Genomic DNA, 20,990 nt, shown 5'->3' with positions numbered 1-20,990 from the left:
TATGTTGAAGCCAACTTAAACTCATTACAAGTACGCATCGCAAATCCGTATAATTTATAAGCATTGCTAATTATATAATCGATATGTATATTTAAATGTAGCTTTCTGTCTAGTATAACCCCAAGATCTCTGATGTGTTCCACAACCTGAAGACGCTCACCACATAACATATAGGAAAAACTGCTAAGTGTCCTTTTTTTTGTAAAAGTTATAGCTTTGCACTTATTTAAGTTAAGCGCTAATTTATTTACCGTGCAGTAAGCTGAGAATCTATCAAGGTCCTCTTGCAGTCTCCTATGGTCATCTGAATTTTGTATTTTATGATATATTTTAAGATCATCCGCGTATAATAGAAAGCAACTAGACTTGAAACAGTGGTGAATGTCGTTTATAAACAATATAAATAATAATGGCCCCAATATAGAACCTTGTGGCACTCCAGAGCTAATAGATACGAAATTAGATTCATATCCATTGATCATTACTTTTTGGGTGCGATTTGTTATATAAGATTTAAACCAACGCCACAAGTTTCCGCGTATTCCATTAAAGGCAAGTTTCTCAAGAAGTATCTTGTGATCCACCCTATCAAATGCCTTTCGAAAGTCAGTATAAATACTGTCTGTCTGTATGTTAAGATCTAGTGCTTCAAATAGATGACTAATATAAATTAATAAATTTGTTGTCGTAGAACGCCGCTGTACAAAACCGTGTTGCTGTTCTATTATATTTTTATGTAAAGATGGGTAAATATTATTATGAACTAATCTTTCAAAAAGCTTCGACAGAGTAGGTAGAATGGATATGGGCCGGTAATTTACAATGTCATTTTTAGTACCACCCTTGTGTATCGGCACAATCCGAGCGGATTTCCAAACAAGCGGAAAAGTCCCTTCACGTAAACAACAATTAAATATTATTTGCAGCGGCCTAGAAATAGATTCTGCAACATTTTTTAAGAATATTGGTGGAATGCCGTCCACCCCTGCTCCCTTATTAACATCAAGTGCTTGCAGTTCTTTATTGATTTCATTTTGGGTTAAAATAATAGTACTAATCATCAAATTCGAATCATGATTTTTATCCGAAATATCATCAATATCAAAATTATCATCAACTGTACTGGGTTCAAATACAGATAGAAAATAATTGGAAAATAACTCACATATCTTTACAGGATCACTGGTAGTGTCATTTTTATATGAAAAAAAATTTGGAAGGCCCCCATTGCTCTTTAAATTATTTATATAGGTCCATAGATAATTAATGTTGTTACGTATACTACTTTCAACCATATTCATATATTTTTTATAGCATTTACGCGACTCAAATTTAAACCTCTTTCTGTACATAGAAAACTCTTCATAATCAACTTGATTTTGATACACTTTCCATTTAATCCAACATTGACTTTTATTTTTGAGGATATGAATTAAGGCAGAAGTAAACCAAGTGGGATACTTAGAATTCTTAATTATTTTTGTAGGGATACAATTTTTGATTATAGAAAATAAAGTATCATACAAAGTAATGACAGCATCTTCTGCTGATTGATTCTCTAAAACCTTCACCCAGTCAACACCATTTATTTCTGTGTTAATTAATGAATAATTAGCATTTTTATAATTATATTGTTGTTTAGGAATAGTTCGTAATGGTTTAAAATGCCTATTAATTGGTACCAGTACATAGAAAGGCGGGTGATGTTCGTCTATCGGCAGCAGTGAAATAGGAACAAGTGAAGATCCGCAATCGTTAATATTAGTTATAAAAAGATCTAGTATTCGATCATTTCTATTTTTTAATTTATTAACTTGCAAGCATTTGAACAATTGAATTTGTTGTCTTTTATAAAGATACTCGATATATATATATATATATTCGTAATTCTGTACCTCTACTAATTCTTAGCAAAAATATTCAATATATTATCAGGTTTTGCAATAATTTTAGCAATATAATAATACCTATCGTTAAATATTTGATACTTTCGTCTATGGTTTATTAATATTGTTCATTCATTTGCTCTTTGTGTTACTTTACTAAGCTTACAATATTACTCTATTGTCTGTGGTCGGAAGTACGTCATATTTGTTTACTAAATAAGACTTTCAAAAAAAATAAAATATACATGTTTTAACGAAATATCGTATATATCGTATATAACTAATGAATATGTACAAACAATGCAATAAACGATCGATAGTTTTATATAGATGAGATCGTCAATAACGTTTCAAGGTACTTGCCAAAAGATTTATAGCAATTATAATAATCAAATCCTAACCAAAAAAAAAAAAAATCATTCTACCATTTTTGGAATAATATTTGCAATTTAAAGGTACAAGTATTCGTAAATGTCGTTAACCTTGCTTACCTTTGCTATCTTCGTGACCTACGAAATTAATAGGTTAACCATTATTTTATTTAAAAAATACTTTTAAGCTGATGAAAATGATGATTAATACGCTCAACGATTCGTTACATGTAAGGTACACCTTGAATTATATTTATAGTTTTAAATTATACTTTATGTAACGACCGAATACTATAAGGAAATAAAGCATATTTTCTATAAGATACGTGATATTTATTATCAGTTTATGTCGAATATTTAATGACTGATTCCGATATGTATGATATACCATGTATTAGCTAATTATCTTTATAATTTGAGTGAGAACTACTGACCTTAATATTTTGTTGCTGATTTCTAAAGTTGTTTCGTTTGTATGTCAGGTTGCTGTCAACTAATTTTAATATTAGAACGTGTATAAATGTTTTCAATTGGTTGAACGATTACAGCAAATCACCAACATTTTCTACTGTCCTAACCACATTGGCTCCCAACGTTGTCACGTTTTTTTAAAAATTTGTCACTTAAAACATTGACCATATAATTATATTAACTTTAAGTTTATTGACGTAAAGAAAAAATTTCCAACGAAACATAACAATTATCGTCGTGTACTTGAAGCATTTACGATTCTAATCGTAAAAATCTGATATTAATCTTAATTTTCCTTAAGTGTTAATCATTTAAATAATGTTTTATGCATTCCCAATTAGGGTCTTAGAGGTCAGATGACAATCACATTCTTAAAAGGACTAGATTATATAATTGATGTTTACACCACTCGCAATTGTTTGCAAAAATGTTTGATATAATTTGTGGAAACTGTTAACAAAAATTGTAATAATAAGAAAACTTTTTTTCAGAAATGTAATTGTCATACTAAAAACCTAATATTGTTACAGATCCCCGCGTCAAAGATTGGCCGATGATGTCTTCGCCCTGGCCGACACTAGCTGCTTGTGTCTGTTATGCTATATGTGCGAGGAAAATAGGACCGGCGCTTATGGCTAACAGGAAACCTTTCGAATTGAGAAATGTACTCATCGTGTATAACCTGGCGCAAACTATATTCAGTGCTTGGATATTCTATGAGGTGAACATTTGAGTCATGTATTTCTAGTTAAATTTAATTAAAAATTAATATTTTTATTGTAAAAAGAAGATACAAGTGGCTGTAGATCCAGGGATTTGATATCAAGAGCTACATGTCCATTGATAAAACCTAAAACTGCATCGTTATATAAATCAAGTTAAAATATAAACATTCACATAATTACACGACCGCTCTGGTGTAATAGAGCGTTTGCTGTGTCTGCGAGGCCGAAAACACCGATGGTCGCTTGTTCGATTTCCGCTTGGAGTGGATATTTGTGTTTGTACAAATATTTATTACCGTTCTGCTCGTTAGTCCTTGTGGGCCCCTCGGAGAGCACCTTAAGCTGTCGGCTCCGGTTGTTATTATGTACACCTGATAGCGTTCGTTAGGTACTCATAGTAGGGAATATATCCGCCAACCCGCATTGGAGAAGCGTGGTGAATTAAGCAGTGATCCTTCTCCTACATGGGCAAAGAGGACTATGTCCAACAGTGGGATATTACATACTGAAGCGTTAACTACACTACCCGACAGTGTTGCTTATAAAGAACAATTTCAAAATAATAAGAAAGAGACTTATTTAAAAGAAGGTAAATTTTTATATTGCAGGTATATATTGTCCTATCGTATAGATCGTCTTACTATATTTAAAGCAGTTAAACAATATCGAGTTAACATTTTTTCACATTTTATGTTAATTACTTTAAATATAAAATGTTACGTATAAAAAACGTATATTTCATAAACGTATATTTCTCAAGTACTTTAATAATTATAAAGGGTCAACGGCCAAACCTTATCCACCTTGAATTGCTTCTTAAACTTAATTTTTACTCCGGTACGACCTTTAATTAATTTAAGTTCAAACCGTTCTATTTAATCATACTAGTATATAATTCGTATAAAGACGAAGACTACATTTTCTAAATAAATCAAATATATAATTATAATTCCTATTCAAGCCAGTTTTTACATTTATAATGTTTACGTAAAAAATATGATAATATTATAGCGAATTAGCGTTTTTCTACATGTGCGGTTGATTTATGCACAACAATTAAATTAATTTTACTACATCTAGTAAAATAATAACTTTAACGATTAAAACTCAACGTAGGTACTTATTAACTGAGCGTTACTTACTATAAAATAAAATTAAAGATTTGTATTAAAGGTTGTATAGGTAATAAATTTGCTCTGGAACTAATACTGTAAGTGATTATGATAAGTCTTTACCTATGAAATTGCCTTTTTAGATGAAATAAGTTAACGCGCTTTTTTTTCTATATTTTTTATTTTTATTATTCAAAGTAATTTACCCATGGAATCAATGCATTTTTGCCAACGTAGTGGTAACTTATTGATGCCTTTCTTGAAAAACTGCTGGACAGGAGGCAATAAACTCTTCAAAGGCATTTTGTACTGCCTCTCAGGTATTGAATTTTTCCCGCCAAAAGTTATTCAAATTCTGAAAAAAGTGGAAGTCTGTAAGGGCAAGATCTGGTGAGTACGGCAGTGACGGAGAACTTCCAACGCCAGCTCTTGTAACTTGGAGACCGTCTGTTGTGCAGTATAAGGTCGCGCGTTGTCGTGCAGGAGCAGCGGAGCCGAGCGATTGAACAAAGCTGGTTGGAGACATGCGAGCTTCCCCATTATTGTGTTTAGTTCTTCACAGTACACATCTACAGTAATGCTCATGCCGTTTGGTAAGAAGCTGTGATGAATTACACCGGGGCTAGACCACCAAACAGTTACCATCACTTTCTTAGGAGTCATTTTTCGTTTAGGGCATTGTTAAGGTACTGAACCAGGATCGTGGAATAGACTCCATTTTTCGTCACAAGTAACAATTCGATTCAATATGCCTTCGTTTGTGTGTCTGTTGAGCAGTGCAAGACACGCCTCGATGCGTATTTCGCGCTGGCGTTCATTCAATTCGTGAGACACTCATCGAGCTTCTTTACCTTGCCAATTTGACGCAAATGGACCAATATTATTTTAGTGTTAACTTCGAAAGCTACTGTCGATTCGGCTGTAGTTTTAGAAACATCAGCCTCCTCAATTCGTCATTGTCGATCAACATTTTCAGCCGACCACGTGGTTCATTTCTAAGGTCAAAATTTCCGGAACGAAAGCGAGTAAACCAATAACGGGTAGTACCTTAGCAAAGCGACCTCTTTGGTCATTGGGCTGAATGCATGATGTCTATTGCCAGTATGGTGGTTAGATGTACGCGAACTTTTTGAAAGAGAAGTGTTTTTTTTTTAATTACTTACCGCCCTAGGGCTTTTCTAGCTACATTATTACCCTAGAGCGCTAATTAGTCACCTACAAGCCCCATTTGGAGGTAATAAGAAGCTACTTACCGAACATGAAAGATGTAAAAATAATTTGAAATTCGAGTTCTAACCAATTTTTTTTTTAGTTTTGAAATAATCTGTACTACGAAACGGCAATTTCAAATAGAGAAGAAATGTCTGTGAATACTTTTTGATTATGATATTATATTACTATAAAATTTATTTGTTTGTCATTACCACATGAGCTTAACATTTATTAATCGGTAATTAATGTTAAACTTTTTATATTTAAAAATTCAATAACTTTAAATAAATAAAAAAACATCTGTCGTATCATTTAAATGTAACAATAGGAAAAATATTTAAAGGACGTTGAAGTCAAGCTAGTTAAGTTAAAATATTACGATTCTAAAGTAAATGTGGTAAGATGTATTTCCTTATTATGAGGTACGAGAATTTTATTGCGGTTGTTGTTGTTTCTGTAGTATATTTTTAATCTGACAACACATTAAAGCAGGAAGTGATATAAAATTACCACAATATTTATGAACGGATTTTTTACACTAAAACTCACGGAGAGGACTAATTAATAGTTTTTGTAAGTCTTTAAATAGATATTTTTAGAAAAAAATGGAATTTTGGTGTGTAAACCTACCCTGTTATATAATTATAAAGCTTTCTTTAATCTATAATCTATCTATAATCTATATCTATAATATATATAAACGCGAAAGGTCATTCATCACGAAATCTCCGAAACTATAACACCTACAAACTTGAAATTTGGCAGGTAGGCTCCTTATAGGACGTAGACATCCGCTAAGAACGGATTTTAAGAAACTCAACCCCTAAGGGGGTAAAATGGGGGTTGGAAGTTTGTATGAGAGTCTCATGTTTTTGAAGTAAGATACTTGAAATTTAAAATGTATGCTCTATAGATGGTAACAAGGTGTCTAAATAATGTATCTTTAGAAATCAACTCCCTTTTGGGGTTAAAACGGGGGATGTTACGTTGACTCAATAATCACGAAATCTCCGAAAATATAATACTTACAAACTTGAAATTTAGCAGGTAGGCTCCTTATAGGACGTAGACATCCGCTAAGCATGGATTTTACGAAACTCGACCCCTAAGGGGGTAAACGGGGGTTGGAAGTTTGTATGAGAGTCCCATGTTTTTGAAGTAAGCTACTTGAAATTTAAAATGTATACTCTATAGATGGTGAAGAGGTATCCAAATAATGTATCTTTAGAAATCAACTCCCTTTTGGGGTTAAAACGGGGGATGGTAGGTTGACTCACTCAGCACGAAATCTCCGAAAATATAACAATTAAAACTTGAAATTTGGCAGATAGGCTCCTTATAGGTCGTAGACATCTGCTAAGAACGGATTTTATGAAATTCGATTCCTAAGGGGATAAAACGGGGGTTGGAAGTTTGTATGAAAGTCCTATATTTTTGAAGTAAGAGACTTGAAATTTAAAATGTATGCTCTATAGATGGTGAGAAGGTGTCCAAATAATGTATCTTTAGAAATCAACTTCCTTTTGGAGTTAAAACGGGGGATGGTAGGTTGACCCACTCATCACGAAATCTCCGAAACTATAACAGCTACAAATTTGACATTTGGCAGGTAGGTTCCATATAAAGCGTAGTCTTATGCTAAGAACTGATTTAACGTAACTCGACCCTCAAAGGGGTAAAACGGGGGTTGGAACTTTGTATGAAAGTCCTATGTTTTTGAAGTAAGAGATTTGAAATTTAAAATGTATGCTCTATACATGGTGCGAAGGTGTTCATATAATGCATCGTAATCTATATATATAAAAGAGAAAGATCACTGACTCACTCATCACGAGAACTCAAAAACTGCTGGATGGTCCATTCATCCAGGATGGACAAAGATGAAATTTGGCAGGGAGGTAGATTATAATTATTAGACGTCCGCTAAGAACGGATTTTGCGATATTCCACCGCTAAGGGGGTTTAATTGGGGTTGATAGTTTGTATGAAACTTATACAGCTGGGTCGGTTTAAAGCAAAATAACCGCGTTGCAGCCCTACGTGTTCAAGAAACATTTATATTGATCACTTATAAGTAGTACCAAAAAAATATATTTTTTACAATATCTAACCTTTACGTTACTACAATACTTTTTATTTACACCTGTCTTCACGGAGTCACGGAGGAGCGTGCGTTACGCTATTCTGTGGCATATAGTTACGTAGAACCATGTTAAAAACTAAATTGCATGCAGTATATTTAAACATATTTACACTACAATACTATATTATTACTACATAATTTCATACCACAATTCTGACGAATTCAACGAACCATTTTGTTAAACGCGACGCGCGCTTCACACGCACGTAGTCGCGGGCGACAGTCTGTTAGTGTATTATAAAACAAAGTCCCCAAAAGTGTATGTGATCGATTTCCTCAAAATCTACGGAACGGATTTTCATGCGGTTTCACCAATGGAGAGAGGTCTTCAAGAGGAAGGTTTACGGAATGGCTAAGCCGATTTTGATGAGTTTCACTGGAAGTTTGCCGGGAAAACTTTGTAACAAACTAATTTCAACGCGGGCGAAGCCGCGGGCACAGCTAGTATATATAAAAGCGAAAGGTCACTCATCACGAAATCTCCAAAACTATAACACCTACAAACTTAAAATTTGGCAGGTAGGCTCCTTATAGCTCCTTTTACGAAACTCGACCCCTAAGGGAGTAAAACGGGGGTTGGAAGTTTGTATGAAAGTCCTATGTTTTTGAAGTAAGCTACTTGAAATTTAAAATGTATACTCTATAGATGGTGAAGAGGTATCCAAATAATGTATCTTTAGAAATCAACTCCCTTTTGGGGTTGAATCGGGGGATGGTAGGTTGACTCACTCATCACGAAATCTCCGAAACTATAACACCTACAAACTTAAAATTTGGCAGGAAGGCTCCTTATAGAATGTAAACATCCGCTAAGAACGGGTTTTACGAAATTCGACCCCTAGAGGGGTAAAACGGGGGTTGGAAGTTTGTATGAAAGTCCTATGTTTTTGAAGTAAACGACTTGAAATTTAAAATGTGTGCTCCATAGATGGTGAGGAAGTGTCCAAATAACGTGTCTTTAGAAATCAACTCCCTTTTGGGGTTAAAACGGGGGATGGTACATTGACTCATTCATCACGACATCTCCGAAACTATAATAGCCACAAATTTGAAGTTTGCTAGGTAGGTTCGTTATAGGGTGTAAACATCTGTTAAAACCGGCTTTTACGAAACTTGACCCTTAAGGGGATAAAACGGGGGTTGGAAGTTTATATGAAAGTCCTATGTTTTTGAGTAAGAGACTTGAAATTTAAAATATCTGCTCTATAGATGGTGAAAAGGTGTCCAAATAATCTATCTTTAGAAATCAATTCCTTTTTGGGGTTAAAACGGGGGATCGTAGGTTGACTCACTGATCACGAAATATATAAAAGAGAAAGGTCACTGACTCACTCATCACGAGAACTCAAAAACCGCTGGGACCATCCAGCGGTTTTTAGTCCATCCAGGATGGACAAAGATGAAATTTGGTAGGGAGGTAGATTATAGTAAGTAGACATCCGCTAAGAACGGATTTTGCGATATTCCACCGCTAAGAGGGTTTAATTGGGGTTGATAGTTTGTACGAAACATAAATAGCAGCTAGAAGTTCGCCGGATAGGTTATTTATACTGCAGCCTGAAAATAAAGCTAAAAATGTGGTGTATAGAGAGGTTTTATAAAAATAACTATTAAATTATATTAAATTGTACCTTTTAAAAAGTTACTCAGTGTGATAAGCATTTCAAGTGACTGAAATAAAAAAATAGTTTGCGTTAAACATCTTAATAGCAATGCATATCTTCATAACCACGCGAACGTAGTCACAGGCAACAGTTAGTGTATTATAAAACAAAGTCCCCAAAAGTGTATGTGGCCGATTCCCTCAAAATCTACTGAACGGATTTTCATGCGGTTTCGCCAATGGAGAGAGTGCTTCAAGAGGAAGGTTTACGGAATGACTAAGCCGATTTTGATGAAAGTTTCATTGGAAGTTTGCCGGTAAAACTTTGTGAAACACTGATTTCAACGCGGGCGAAGCCGCGGGCACAGCTAGTAAATATATAAAGAAGCCTACATACATTCTCCTTTCTCATTTATATATTAGTATTTCAATGTATTTGACAACAATTATCAATAAAGTTTGCCTAAAAGAGATTTCTCTATAAGCGATAAGGCCGCCTTTGCATATTTATTTATTTGTAATAGTTCTAAATTGCGTCTTTTTTTGTGTAATAAATTTTTTAAAGATAAATAAAATAAGATTTACAGGCAGACAACAGTTAGACAGATCGATTAAATTACCAGTGATGTTTTCAAATCCATGACCCTTATTTCATAATTCATAAGTATGAGTCCGGGCCCATCAACAAACGCATAAAGATAAACGCAGTTAAAAAACAAAATTTATGCTCGTATGTCAATGAACAAAACGGTACAGTTAGATATTTCTAGCGTTGATAAAAGTATTTTTATGCGGTATTGTGATTACGTCTATATCATATTTTTTATTTATCAAAATATATGTAGTTAACTGTTACAATTGCAAAAAGTTTATTGACCCAGATAACAAATTCTTACAACATCATAATTATATACACACTATTGTTTGTAGCTTTCCATAAATGTGCTGTTTTTCAAGAAGTAAAAAAGTGTAAATTATATTTCTCGCAAGAAAGTGACAGAAATAATACATTTTTTCAGACTACAGTATTATAGTATCAAATATGACAAATTTTGTCTTCCTATCTATACATCTATACTGTATACAAATTAATAAAATTGGAGTGTCTGTAATATTAAAATAACCGCTTTTTACTAAATGCTAATGGATGATGTATGTGCCGTGTGGTGTCAGCCGAGTAGAATAGCACCACCCCCTTTCTTCCCGTGGGGGTCGTAAAAGACGACCGAGGGATAAACCTGGCTCAAAATCATCAGGGTCCTGGAGAAGGAAAACTTTACTTGAATCCCGGAATGGGGTTTCCGTCAAACATTCGTGGCATAGCTCTAAAATGCGAAACACTCCTGTAGCCGAACTGGCTCCACACTTATCAATTCGTCGTTCCTGTGGGCCTAGCCAGTAAGGTCGAGAGGGTGCCGCAGAGCTTAAGCAACTCTACGTTTTCCTGAAGAGTGTCCTAGGCAACACAGTGTCTGTCGGACACTGTCTAAATCGTCTGCAATAGACGGACTAAGGCCAATGATGATGAATTATGAATGGATTATACACGGTACCAACCAAAATTACATTTTTTACAATATTTGTCTGTCCGTCTATCTGTTTGTTTCGGCTAATCTCAGAGACGGCTCAACAGATTTTGACGGGACTATCACTGGCAGATAGCTGTTGTAATTTAGGCTAGTTTTATTGTAGAAATTTATTTATTTTATAACTCTGCGAACTGAACGATAACTTTGTTTTTAAATTACAACACACATACAAACACATCTAGTTTTGTGTAAGAAGGGGTATATTATATAAGTAGATAATTATAAAAGGGGTAAACACTTCGGTGTTGACTCCAACTCGAGACTTGTATATTGGCCAAATTCTTGTACCCGTGGTTTGGGCGTTGGTACTTGTCCTAAATATTTCAGACATCGTTTCCAGTATTTAATACAGTTATTGTAGAAGTAAATGAGTAAATTATAAATAAGCATAAATTTATGTTTGTTAGTTATAAACAGTTATGCATAAATATCTAGTTATAAGTTTTTTTATCATTTCAAGTTTTATTTATTTTTACATAAACGCCTGGTAAATATGCAGTAGTAATGAGTATTTTTACAAAAAGGTTTCTCAACATTTTTCCTTAAAATCTCTTTTTGCTTATACTCGTATATAATTTTTACTCGTATCTATATTTTACATTTATTTTTAAGACAACTTTCATAAAAGCATTTATCTCTTATTTTACCCCCTGGGAATTAGAAATTCCAAGTACCCTAATATATTTTTATTTTTATTATATTACTATTTAATTATATATTATTGAAACGAAAACAATTATTCTTTGTCTAGTACCTGGCGAGCGGATGGTGGGGCCACTACGACTTCAGATGTCAATTAGTCGATTATTCTCGAAGCCCCAAAGCCATGAGAGTAAGTATGACTACTATAATATTTAAGATTAATTAAAATTATTCATTTTTCAATTGATAATTTTACATAATACAATAAAATCTCATATTTGAAGAAAACGAAGTCTATTTGAATTATACTTCTTGTATTTAGATATAACGGTAAAGATCACGTAGTAATAGATGGGAAAAAGTCTTCGTATTTTCTAGTAAAAATTTGCAATAAAATATTTTTGGTAGTATACAGTAGATTGTAAGTAACGGGCTGGTTTTGATTCCATCTCAAATTGACAAGGTGGCATTTTAAAAATTAAATTAAAAAATAAAAAACAGTTTCCCGCCACTTTTCATTTGTTTTTCTGTCCGCTAATATGGGGGAATCCAACGAAGAAATTAACAACGGTATGGTAACGTGGTTGTGTTGAGTGTATGGTGGGATTGGAAAGGCATCTTTCATCTTGAGCGTACACCGCTGGGTGAAACCATCGATTCGGATTTATACTGTCAACAGCTAATGAGACTTAAGCAAGAAATTGAAAATAGGTGACCAGAATTGTTTAACAGAAAAATTGTGGTCTTTCATCACGACAACGTCCGACCACACATGTCTTTAGCCACTCAACAAAAATTGAGAGAGTTTGACTGAGAAGTTTTAATGCGTCCAGCGTGTAGCCCAATCTTCCACCCTCGGATTTCCATATGTTTCGGTCTCTTTAGAATTCTTTAGGTAGTGTAAAGTTAACACCAAAAGATGATATATGATATATATTATAATTAATGTAAATACGTTTTGTATAATTTTACCTTGGATTTCTTTATAAAATACGAATTAAACTTTTTCTCGAACAAATATTTGCACGGGGCGCATTTAATGTTGATGGAATAACCAACTGCGTCTAGTCTACTCAATAGTCACTTCGTCAGGGTTGTTATGATGCATAAAAAAAGTAATAATTTTAAAGCAAGCAGTAATCATTTTTAGTAATAATGTAAAAATATCTTCATTTGCATAATAAAATGACTATATTGTTGCATACTATTTAAAATGTTAAGTTTCTTTTTTCGCTAAACACGAAAACGAAAAATTTTAATTTATGTGAGACCTATTATAAAATTCTCGTGTCACAATGTTAGTTAAAATACTCCTCCGAAACGGGTGGACAGATTTTTATGAAATTTGGTGTGCTTATCGGGTACCTACCCGAGCTGAGGCTGAGAACCTGCCAACATCTATTTTTCATACCCCTAAATTGTAAGGGGGTTAATAACGTATAGGGTAGAACAACGTTTGCGGGGTCAGCTGAATGAATGTTTAAGTAATAAGCCCGCAATATAATAAGTACTTTTTGAGTGATTTACGATCACGCGTATTTATGAGACGTATACTTTCTCGCAACACACTCTATAATATATCCAATAAAACTACTTCGGTGAATATCGATAAAATGATTCATCATCATCATCATCATTTCAGCCTATTGCAGTCCACTGCTGGACATAGGCCTCCACAAGTTTACGCCAAAAATAACGTGTGTTTTGCCCATAGTCACCACGCTGGGCAGGCGGGTTGGTGACCGCAGGGTTGGCTTTGTCGCACCGAAGACGCTGCTGCCCGTCTTCGGCCTGTGTATTTCAAAGCCAGCAGTTGGATGGTTATCCCGCCACCGGTCGGCTTTTTAAGTTCCAAGGTGGTAGCTGTGGAACTGTGTTATCCCTTATTCGCCTCTTACGACACCTACCGGAAGAGACGGGGTGGCTATATTCTTTAGTACCGTAGCCACACAGTACGTATTATTAATATTTAATGCGAATGGTGATATGTGTCCATCTCGTATTTTGTTTCCAAAATTATTATTAATCAAGGCTGATGTTTGTGGTGCTGACGCGAAGTGGTCCAGCGGGTGGACGCAAATTGGATTTTATGGACGCAAACTGGGTAAATCGCCTAATTCTTTCGAACAAAACTGACGAACTAGTGCTGGAACATTTTTATTTTCTTCTTCAAACTTGCCAACTGCACTAAGTGGACGCGAACAGGCGAAATGACCCTAATATGTATAATAATACTTTTAATAATTTTGAACGTATTTTGAATATTTATTTAATTTAATTGTTTGATATATTTAATTTAATCTGTATAATATGTATGTATTTTGATTTCGATTTCTTATGTTTTATTGTTTTATTATATTTATTTGTGTTTTTATTTGTTTCTAAGTGTGATATTTTTTGTCCTGTTTTTTACTGTATAAACCTTGTCTGAAATGAACGTATTATTATTATTATGCAGCACAATAAAATAAACATATTGTTATAACCGATGCTACCATTGCTTTCGATAAAAAAAAAATCATCAAAATCACTCATAAAAAATAGCAGTTGAATTGAGAACCTCCTTCTTTGTTTCAAATCGGTAAAAAATCGTAATAATCGGTTAAGCCGTTTCAGAAGAGTACAACCACAAACACTGACACGAGATTTTTATATATCAGATTAATTTATTTAAATGAGCCCGAGCCTTATGACTTTAATAGTGAAATATACGTCATGCATGTTGTAGAGGTATATTCTCAATTTGTTTACAGTAACCTGCTATAAATAATGCACATCGACCTTTGGAAAGAGATAATCGGCTAATTTCAACTTCGTAGAGCGTTGTCTCTGTCGCAAATTACCTACTATGTGACTTATCAGACTGTCAGTATTACGTTTGACAGATCTAATAGTGTGTCCCAGACACTCCAGACCTTTCTTATGTTTGAAGGACAAAATATATACAATAAACGTATTTATATTAACTGAAGTACGTTTGTGACATTTGTTTGTACTAGCTTATAATTTATTTATTTTAATTTATTTATAATTTATATTGCTCATTACATTAATAGATTATTGTAAAAAATATAAAATTCATACTGCCAGACACCTTTTGTCGGCAGTATTTATTTCCAAACAGTAATTAGATATTTTAAAATGCGTACAGAATATTTTATCAACTACTAGCTGACCCGACAAACGTTGTTTTGCCAATAAACTATCTACTATAAGTATGCGAGGACTTACTTGTAATCGAAAGCGTTGTAGACAATGAAAGTATGCTTTATTTAGTTTAATAAACTAATCTTTATTAAAGTAAAAAATATATCTTAAATAACAATTCTCGATATCTATCTAAACATCTGTTTGCTGGATGAGAGGTGACAATAGAAGACATCTAGCAAGGCGAAGGCAGGAGATCAAATTGAAAAAAAATCATAATTAAAGGAAATTATTAAAAATAATAAAAAATAAAAATTGCGATGGAAAAATAGGGGTAATATATTTTTTTTATTCCAAGTCATGACAAAATAAAAATAAAAATCTTGCCAAAAAAATTAAAGTTTATAATTAACAAATAAAATATAGGGGTTGATCGTAGAGGGTTGAAAATTTAGGGTTGTATCTATTTTTTAATGTTGTATCATAAAAAAATAAGAAATAAATTATTTATCTTAAAATAAAAATAAAAATTTAGGGGTGGACTACCCTTAACATTGAGGGGGATAAAAAATAGGTGTTCGATTCTCAGACCTACCCAATATGCACACAAAATTTCATGAGAATCGACCAAGCCGTTTTGGAGAAGTTTAACTAAAAACACCGCGACACGAGAATTTTATATATTAGATTATTTGTACTATATTGTATATATTTTGTCAATCAGAAAATAAAGAATGTCTGGGGATTGGGATCTTAGACTATAACGCTCTACGAAGTTGAAATCAGCCGATTGTTTCTTTCCAAAGGTCGATGTGCATTATTTATGGCCGGGTTCTAGAATTCATTATGATGATCAGATTGATTGACGTAATAAAACCACGCAGAAGTACATAGTTCTACTCTGCTTCTATAGTGCTATTATAATCCTCCACGTGTGTTCAACTCAAAGTGTGCACACTTAACGTAGTTGTTTTTGTTTTCGAAATAGTTAAGGTAACTAAACAGAAGTTTGGTTACTTTAATAGATTAAATATGTTTTGTAATAAATTTTTAAACTCATATTAGTACTCAATTTCTTCAGTGTGAATAAAAGATAAGTATTTTTAAACGGTTTTATTTAGCTCACCCCGTTTGTTTTATTTTTTATTCTTGGGTCAAATTTAGTAATTCAAATTTCACCCTCTTCCTGTCAACCGATTAATCTGAAATTTTGTATACACTTTGGATTTTGGTGACAATACAATTATGTTTATTCATTATCATTATAAATTCAAGATGGCCGCCGCTACAAAATGGCGGATAATTTATGTTTTATTAATCCTATCAATATGGGTATCAGATGAAAGGGCTCAACAAACAAAATACAATATACTATAAAAAATTGAAATCCAAGATGGCGGCCGCTACAAAATGGCGGATAACGTAGGTTTTATCGATCCCATCAATATGGGTATCAAATGAAAGTGCTCAACCAGTATAATCAATGTACTATATAAAATTAAAATCCAAGATGGCGGCCTCTACAAAATGGCGGATAACTTAGGTTTTATCAATCCCATCAACATGGGTATCAAATGAAAGGTCTCAACAAGTAGAATACAATTTACTATGCAAAATTGAAATCTAAGCTGGCCGCCGCTACCAAATGTCTGATAACAATTTTTCATCAATCCCACCAATATGGGTATCAAATAAAAGGGCTTGACAAGAAGATTACAGTGCACTTCTAACTTCTAACGATTCTTCTATCGCACATTAAGTCGATAATTTGTAGACAATTGACGTGCCCCACGGTTTTATTTTAGTCTAGTCTATGCATATGTTTATAATTCCCACGACTGTATCTATTTTATTATTTTTTGGTTTTTAGTACATTTATCTTAAACATTGCAATGTATGTTTAACATAAAACCGTTTAACTTAAAAAGTTTTTTACCTATTTTTTAAATGAAAGTTTGAAGTGTGTACACACTATTGATGTGATTGTTATTTTTCTTTAAGCTTTTTTTTTGGCGTATAATAATTTAAGATCGACCAACTACCTTAATTTCATGTCTGTCATAAAAAGTTGTTTTCAATTTTTTGATGCACGAATTATAATTTTTTGCTCTTAACTGTGGAATAATTTGACGATACGTTACAGGTTTTGTTAAGGTTTTTTTCCATTAACAAATAATAGTTGGACTTTAAACGTAGTTATGTATATTGTGATGTTTTAAAAATAATATTGAATTTTTTTCGCTTTCTCTTAATATATATATGAGACTCCTAATGCATATTTTTTTATATGAACGTGATAGTACATAATAAATAAATGATAAACTTTCACGCAGTTTGGCGGGTTACGAAATTGTAAAATATTTGGTCCAATAAAGAATTTATTATTATTAAATACTGTATCAGAAAACTGGTGATATTTATTTGTACCACCAACCTTAACAAAACCGTATATAGTGTATTATATAGTAATATATATATATATATATATATATATATATATATACACGTAGGTATTTTTTTTGTTATTTTCTAATATTAAAGATACCTTTAATCCCTAGTACAAAAACTATGAAAATGGTGGGGGGCGCTTTGTGCTGTTAATAGCTGTTTTTGCGAGTTCCGCAACAATAGTGAAAAATAAAAATAGTAAAAAGTGCTGATAAGATCTAAAAATATAATAATTAGGACGAATAGTGCTGCAAAACAACGTAACTAAATATAAATTAGTGAAAAACAAGAAATACTCGGTCGGACAACAAAAAAAAGTGACAATTAAATAGTGCGAAATATCGGAAAGAAAAAAGAATTTTACCAAAAAGAATACAATGAGAACGAAAAAAAAAAATCAAGTAAAAAGTCTGAGGCAACACGAAATAGTAAGGAAAACCAAATTTTTACAAAAACTAAATTTAATAGTAGGTAGTCATACCACAACTTAACTAACAATAAAACGTCAAGTCAGCGCCATCCAGTATTGAGCAACGAAAGCACATACAATCAAGATAAGAACCACGAATAAGTTTAAAGCAGTTAGAAAATCAGCGACATCTACTGGCAGATAGCAAGCAACATGGAGGACTTAATGAAAATGTTAAAATCAATACAAATCGATATAGCAGAACAAAAAAGATAAAGGAAAGAAATGGAAGCAAATATTACAAGCAGTATAAACACTATGAACAAAAACGTAAGCGAAAATTTTGAAAAAATGGAACAGAATTATAATTCTGCTATAGCAAATTATACGAACAAATACAAAAACAAGAAAATATTTTGGATCGCATGGAGAGATATATCAGGAAGAAAAACTTGGTATTTTTTGGAATCGAGCAAGGAGAAAAATCATATCGAGAGCTAGAAAATAAAATTTTAACATTTATTAACGGAATTAATATATCTTGTGAGCGGAACGAAATTGAATCAGTAAAACGAATAGGAAAGAAAAGGGAAGTTGCTAGGCCAGTTACAGTCACCTTCACAACTATGGGGAAAAAATTGCATTACTACAAAACAAGAAAAATATTAAAAATAATGTTACATATTAAGAGGACCCACGGAAAGTTTTAGAGAAGAGAAAACAACTGCAACCAGAACTATTAAAATGTAAAACAGAAGGCAACAAAGCAATAATTAAATACGACAAAATAGTACTATTAAACGATCCTAAATAAAAAAAAGTGTCTACTAACCAGCAACAAACAAAGAAACGTAATCTAGAAATTTCCCCAAAGCAAGGCGGAACAACCCTCGAAAGCCAAGCTCTCAAAAATAATAAAATCACAGACTTTATAAGACAAAAAAAAAAGATTCCGAACATTCTACCAAAACTGTAACTCATACATTTCATTACAGCCTATACAGTCCACTGCTGGACATAGGCCTCCACAAGTTTACGCCAAAAATAACGTGAACTCATGTGTTTTGCCCATAGTCACCACGCTGGGCAGGCGGGTTGGTGACCGCAGTACTGGCTTTGTCGCACCGAAGACGCTGCTGCCCGTCTTCGGCCTGTGTATTTCAAAGCCAGCAGTTGGATGGTTATCCCGCCATCGGTCGGCTTCTTAAGTTCCAAGGTGGTTGTGGAACCTTGTTATCCCTTAGTCGCCTCTTACGACACCCACGGGAAGAGAGGGGGTGGCTAAATTCTTTAGTGCCGTAGCCACACAGCACACTCATACATTTAGCTCATAGCAATTAAAGGATGCCTCTCCACCATTCAAAAACCCAACTCGGCTGGTCACCGCGGGGGAGAAGAAAGAAATGTCCCCCCGTGTCCATGGTTGCTGAAAAGTATCCGAAACGTCGGGAATCAAAAGTTAACAATAAACCGCGATAAAATCCGAAAAAAGTGTTTTATTAAAAGAAAGAAATGTGTTCTTCTCTTGACTACAACCTTCCAACATATCAGAATGACACTTTAAAGAATGAGAAAAATAAAATCGATCTCCACATCGGCACATACAATGTAAGAAGACGACATCAAAGATATAGCAGGAGACGAGTGGCAATCAAAGGCGAAAAATATAAAACAATGGACAAAGTTGGAGGAGGCCTTTACCCGCAGAGGGGTTCTCATTTTAAAAACATGAAAATAATAAATCCTAAATAATAATATAGAAATATATTTATAAAATGAATAGTGTAATTAGAAAACACAACAATATAATTATAATCTATAATCTATAATCTATAATATATATAAACGCGAAAGGTCATTCATCACGAAATCTCCGAAACTATAACACCTACAAACTTGAAATTTGGCAAGTAGGCTCCTTATAGGACGTAGACATCCGCTAAGAACGGATTTTACGAAACTCAACCCCTAAAGGGGTAAAATGGGGGTTGGAAGTTTGTATGAGAGTCCCATGTTTTTGACGTAAGAGACTTGAAATTTAAAATGTAAGCTCTATAGATAGATGGTGAAAAGGTGTCCAAATAATGTATCTTTAGAAATCAACCCCTTTTTGGGTTAAAACGGGGGATAGTAGGTCGGCTCAATGATCACGAAATCTCCGAAACTATAACAGTTACAAACTTGAAATTTGGCAGAAAGGCTCCTTATAGGGCGTAGACATCCGCTAAGAACGAATTTTACAAAATTCGACCCTTAAGGGGGTAAAAAGGGGGTTGGAAGTTTGTATGAAAGTTCCATGTTTTTGAAGTAAGAGACTTGAAATTTAAAATGTATACCTTATAGATGATGAGAAGGTGTTCAAATAATGAATCTTTAGAAATCAACTCCCTTTTGGGGTTAAAACGGGGGATAGTAGGTTTACTCACTCATCACGAAATCTCCGAAACTATAACACCTACAAACTTGAAATTTGGCAGATAGGCTTCTTATAGGGCGTAGACATTCGCTAAGAACTGGTTTACAAAACTCGACCCCTAAGGGGGTAAAACGGGGTTTGGAAGTTTGTATCAAAGTCCTATGTTTTTGAAGTAAGAGACTTGAAATTTAAAATGTATGCTCTATAGATGGTGAGAAGGTGTCCAAATAATGTATATTTAGAAATCAACTCCGTTTTGGCGTTAAAACGGGGGATAGTAGGTTGATTCACTCATCACGAAATCTCCGAAACTATAATACCTACAAACTTGAAATTTGGCAGGTACATTTTTTATAGGGCGTATACATTTGCTAAGAACGAATTTTATGAAACTCTACCCCTAAGGGGATAAAACGGGGGTTGGAAGTTTGTATGAAAGTCCTATGTTTTTGGAGGAAGAGACTTGAAATTTAAAACGTATGCTCTTTAGATAGTGAGGTGTTCAAATAATGTATCTTTAGAAATCAACTCCCTTTTGGGGTTAAAATGGGGTATGGTAGGTTGACTCACTCATCACGAAATCTCTGAAACTATAACAGCAACAAACGAAATTTTGCAGATAGGTTTCTTATAGGGCGTAAACATCCGCTGAGAACGGATTTTACGAAACTCGATCCATAAGGGGATAAAACGGGGTTTGGAAGTTTATATGAAAGTCATATGTTATTAAGGTAAGAGACTTGAAATTTAAAATGTATGCTCTATAGATGGCGAGGAAGTGTCCAAATAATACATCGTAATCTATATATATAAAAG

General features: G+C 33.6%; 1 protein-coding gene across 1 annotated transcript in view; it reads left to right on the top strand.

The window, feature by feature from the left end:
- The first annotated feature begins 3,257 nt into the window (after positions 1-3,257).
- Positions 3,258-20,990, top strand: part of LOC123654281 (elongation of very long chain fatty acids protein AAEL008004-like) — a 33,640-nt gene continuing 15,907 nt past the window's right edge. The window contains exons 1-2 of the mRNA XM_045590193.1: positions 3,258-3,449; positions 11,864-11,944. Coding sequence (XP_045446149.1) covers positions 3,282-3,449; positions 11,864-11,944 — 249 coding nt within the window. The 5' untranslated portion in view covers positions 3,258-3,281. The remainder of the gene's footprint in view (positions 3,450-11,863; positions 11,945-20,990) is intronic.

This window comes from Melitaea cinxia, chromosome 6 (genome assembly GCF_905220565.1).
Source record: "Melitaea cinxia chromosome 6, ilMelCinx1.1, whole genome shotgun sequence".
Taxonomy (NCBI): Eukaryota; Metazoa; Arthropoda; class Insecta; order Lepidoptera; family Nymphalidae; genus Melitaea; species Melitaea cinxia.
This window is presented reverse-complemented; position numbering and strand designations above follow the sequence as displayed.